Raw genomic sequence first — 3,554 nt, forward strand, 5'->3', positions numbered from 1 at the left:
TCTTTCCCTCCCTTCCTCCCTGCTCCCTTCCCTCCCTCCATCCCTCCTCCTTTTCTCTTTAAAATTTGATGTATAAGCCTGTCTCTTTGACTCTAGAGAATAGCTTTGTATTCTACTCCATCTCTTTGGAGCCTTCTTTGGAGTCATACAACCCTCCAGGCTGTACAATTTTTTTATTTAAGTTCCCCATATCCACTCCCTTTACCATGGCCTCAAAATTACATCCACTATGGATTTCTTGTCCCTCTGCATTGGGATCAAGTGTAGAAGGCCCTCTGTAGTAGAGGCTTTCTAATTAAAATTCCTGCTTCTTCCTTATTTTCCTCTCTTTTCTTTCCCCTTCCATTTTGTCTCCAGCTCTGTCCTCCCTCTTTGCCTATTTCGTGACTTAAAAGGTCCCCAGTATCTGTCTCATAGTGATTCTTCTTCAAAGATCAAAAGCAAAAACAAAACCAGAACAAAATCAACTCTGTACTCCCCCCACAAAGAGCCTTTTTATATGTGGATTTGTTAGTAAGAGGCAGATGGCTCTAAGAGTTTTGTTTTGTAAATAATTATACTTTGAAAGGTAATTCACCACAGGGTACAAAATCCAAAAGTACAAAAGGGTAGAAGTTGAAAAGCCTCTTCCAATCCCCAGCTATGAAATGTTGCTCCTTTCAGGTAACTCCTATTACCAACAGTCAAACATGTGGCTATTTCCTTGCACAGAGTTTTTGGCTTGTTTGCCTTCTTTTAAATGTTATTTTATTATTATCATCACTTTTTAGTTTGGAATTTTGTCTTGTTATATAGCCCAGGATGTCCTGGAACTTAATGTGGAGTCCAGGCTGACTATAAACTCCTGCCTCAGCTTCTCAGATTGCTGATATTACAAGCCTGAGCCACAACACCCAGATAGGATTTTTATTTTTGAAATTTATTATAATTATTTGTAAAATATAGCAAAATATTTGAATATATATTTACATTGTAAAAATGGTCAAAATAATATCTAAAATGGTCAAATAATATATCTATTATCTCAAATTTTATCATGTCTTTGTGGTACCAACATCTGAACACATTTCTTAGTAATCTGAAACAAACAACACATTGTTTACTATAATCACTACTTCGTGCAATAGAACCCAGGAACGTACTCCTCCTGTCTGCTGGAGCCTTGTACCCTCCCTCCTACTCTCTCTGATAACTGATAATCTGCTCTCCCATTCTATGTGGTCAACATTAACAATTCCTTTAGACTGATTTATTTTATGCACGTGAGTATTTGCATGCATATATCAATTGTACCATGTGCATGCCTGGTGCCCAGGGAAGTCAGGAATAGACATCCAGTTTCCTAGAATCTGAGTTCTAGGTGGTTTGTAAACCACCATGTGTGTGCTAGGAATCCAACCGAGGTCCTCTGCAAGAGCAACAAGTACTCTTTACTTGAGCCATCTCTCCAGCCCCATGTCAGAGATCATCTGTATCCCCAAATATAGTGCTGTCTCATTTTGAGAGTTTTCTGTAGTTTTGTTTCAGGCTGAAAATGATAGACTGAAAATCCTAAATATGAGACTACACACACGCACACACACACACACACACACACACACACACACACACACACGCTGACATGTACCAGTGTGGATAATATGTCCCAAAGGATTTTTTTTTTTTGATTCAGAAAGAGATTCCAGCTAATTAGACACACATTTGACTTAGTCAAGCTTGTCTGCCTTCAAAACTCAGAAGCATCAGGAGCAATGTGTCTCAGAGTTAGAAATGTTGTTCAATGAGGCATCTCCTCACTGGGACCACTGTACATCTCTTCTTTAATAGAAACTGTAGGGCTATTAAGCCATCCAGTAGTCACTGCTGCCTTTTGTGGTCCAAATGCATCATATTTTAAAGCAGTCCAACTGAGAGCCGTTTTCTTTTTGTTGCCTTTTTCATTAACTCTGATCATCTCATCATTGTTTGATATAGCATTCAAGAATGTTCTTGCTTGCCCCTGCCCTTTTATTGCGATATTTATCATGCAAAGTAGAATTCATCTTGCAAATAAAAGCTCTGGTTTAAGGTGTATGCAGGGTGGGGAGGAAAGCTCCTTTGGGGAAAAACACATAATTTGTTTTTCTCTTGTTGAAGAAGAGAATAGTTTCTCAGGGAAATTTACTGAGGTTGCTGTACATGTGTCCTGTAGGACGCAAGCTTGCATTGTAAGGTACCAGAACTAGGGCTCAGGAGAATAAGGTTTAAGCCCAACTCTGCCTCCACGGGGTACGAGTGAACTCCATTGTCTTGCTTCATCTCTCTAGGTCTGAATATCCTTAGATTGGATGAAGCTGACCAGGGACTTTACTGGGGTCCCCAGAAAGCAGTAGTTCATGTTTACAGCTCACAATTGTCTTCTCTTTCTTGCTCTGTACAGTTGTTGGATTAAAGACGATCACATCTTTTACATCTCCGTGGTGGCTTATTTTTGTCTCATCTTTCTCATGAATCTCTCCATGTTCTGCACTGTTCTCGTTCAATTGACTTCCGTGAAATCCCAAAGCCAGAAGACTCGGAAGAAAATGATTCTGCATGACCTCAAAGGCACAATCAGTTTGACATTTCTACTTGGTCTCACCTGGGGCTTTGCCTTTTTTGCCTGGGGACCCGTGAGGATCTTTTTCATGTATCTTTTTGCCATTTGTAATACGTTGCAAGGTAATTATTGCATGTTGGCAGCCAACAGAGAAAGCTTTGTTGTTTTGGAAAGTAATCTCACATACCGGAATTTAAAGGAGAGAAAAAGAAAACAAAAACAAAAACCAAACTTCCCTGCCCCCAATGAGTCAGCAAGTGGTATTTGGACATAGCAGTTAGATGTTAGCCTTCATTGAGTGAATACACAGTGCCCTCCTCTTACTCATTGGTGGAAGGAGCACTACAATAAGCTAGCACAATTTTCTCTAGTTGTGATATTGGCATTGCATACTGCATGGCAAGAGTTCTTACAGTACCCTACTCATAGCACCGACACACTGCATTTGCTGATATACAGATTCACACATGTGTTTAAATTTTGAAGTGCATGGTCTAGTTGAAAATATCTACTACTAGACAGTAGAGACATTACATTTTGAACTCCGTAGGCTCCAGTTGCATCTTGTATCTTACTATTTATTAAACCAGCAGGCTAGAAAATTGCAGAGTCACACAGCTACTTAAATGCAAAGAGCTGAGGATCAAAGCTCTGAGTAGAATATGGGAAAACAAAATATGCAGGTTTTCTTCTAGGTGCTGTTTGTATGTATGTGTGTGGGTGTACGTATGTGTGTATGTATGGTGTATATGTGGATGTGTGTATGGTGTATATATATATGAGTGTGATGTATGTGTGTGTCTGTGGTGTGTATGTGTGTGTGAGTGAGGGGGTGTATGCATGGTGTGTGTGTGCGTGTGTGGTATGTATGTGGTGTGTGTGGTATTTATGTGGTATGTGTGGTATGTATGTGTGTGTGGTGTATGTGCATGTGAGGAGTATGTGTGAGAGAGAGACAGAGAGAGTGGCAAAGAGA

At 39.9% G+C, this 3,554-nt stretch overlaps 1 protein-coding gene across 1 annotated transcript in view; it reads left to right on the forward strand.

Moving 5' to 3' along the window:
* Adgrg4 (adhesion G protein-coupled receptor G4) overlaps positions 1 to 3,554 on the forward strand; it is an 87,023-nt gene that overhangs the window by 75,280 nt on the left and 8,189 nt on the right. The window contains exon 19 of the mRNA XM_031373803.1: positions 2,420 to 2,700. Within this exon, the coding sequence (XP_031229663.1) occupies positions 2,420 to 2,700 (281 nt within the window). The remainder of the gene's footprint in view (positions 1 to 2,419; positions 2,701 to 3,554) is intronic.

The sequence above is a fragment of the Mastomys coucha genome, chromosome X (genome assembly GCF_008632895.1).
Source record: "Mastomys coucha isolate ucsf_1 chromosome X, UCSF_Mcou_1, whole genome shotgun sequence".
In the NCBI taxonomy this organism is placed as follows: Eukaryota; Metazoa; Chordata; class Mammalia; order Rodentia; family Muridae; genus Mastomys; species Mastomys coucha.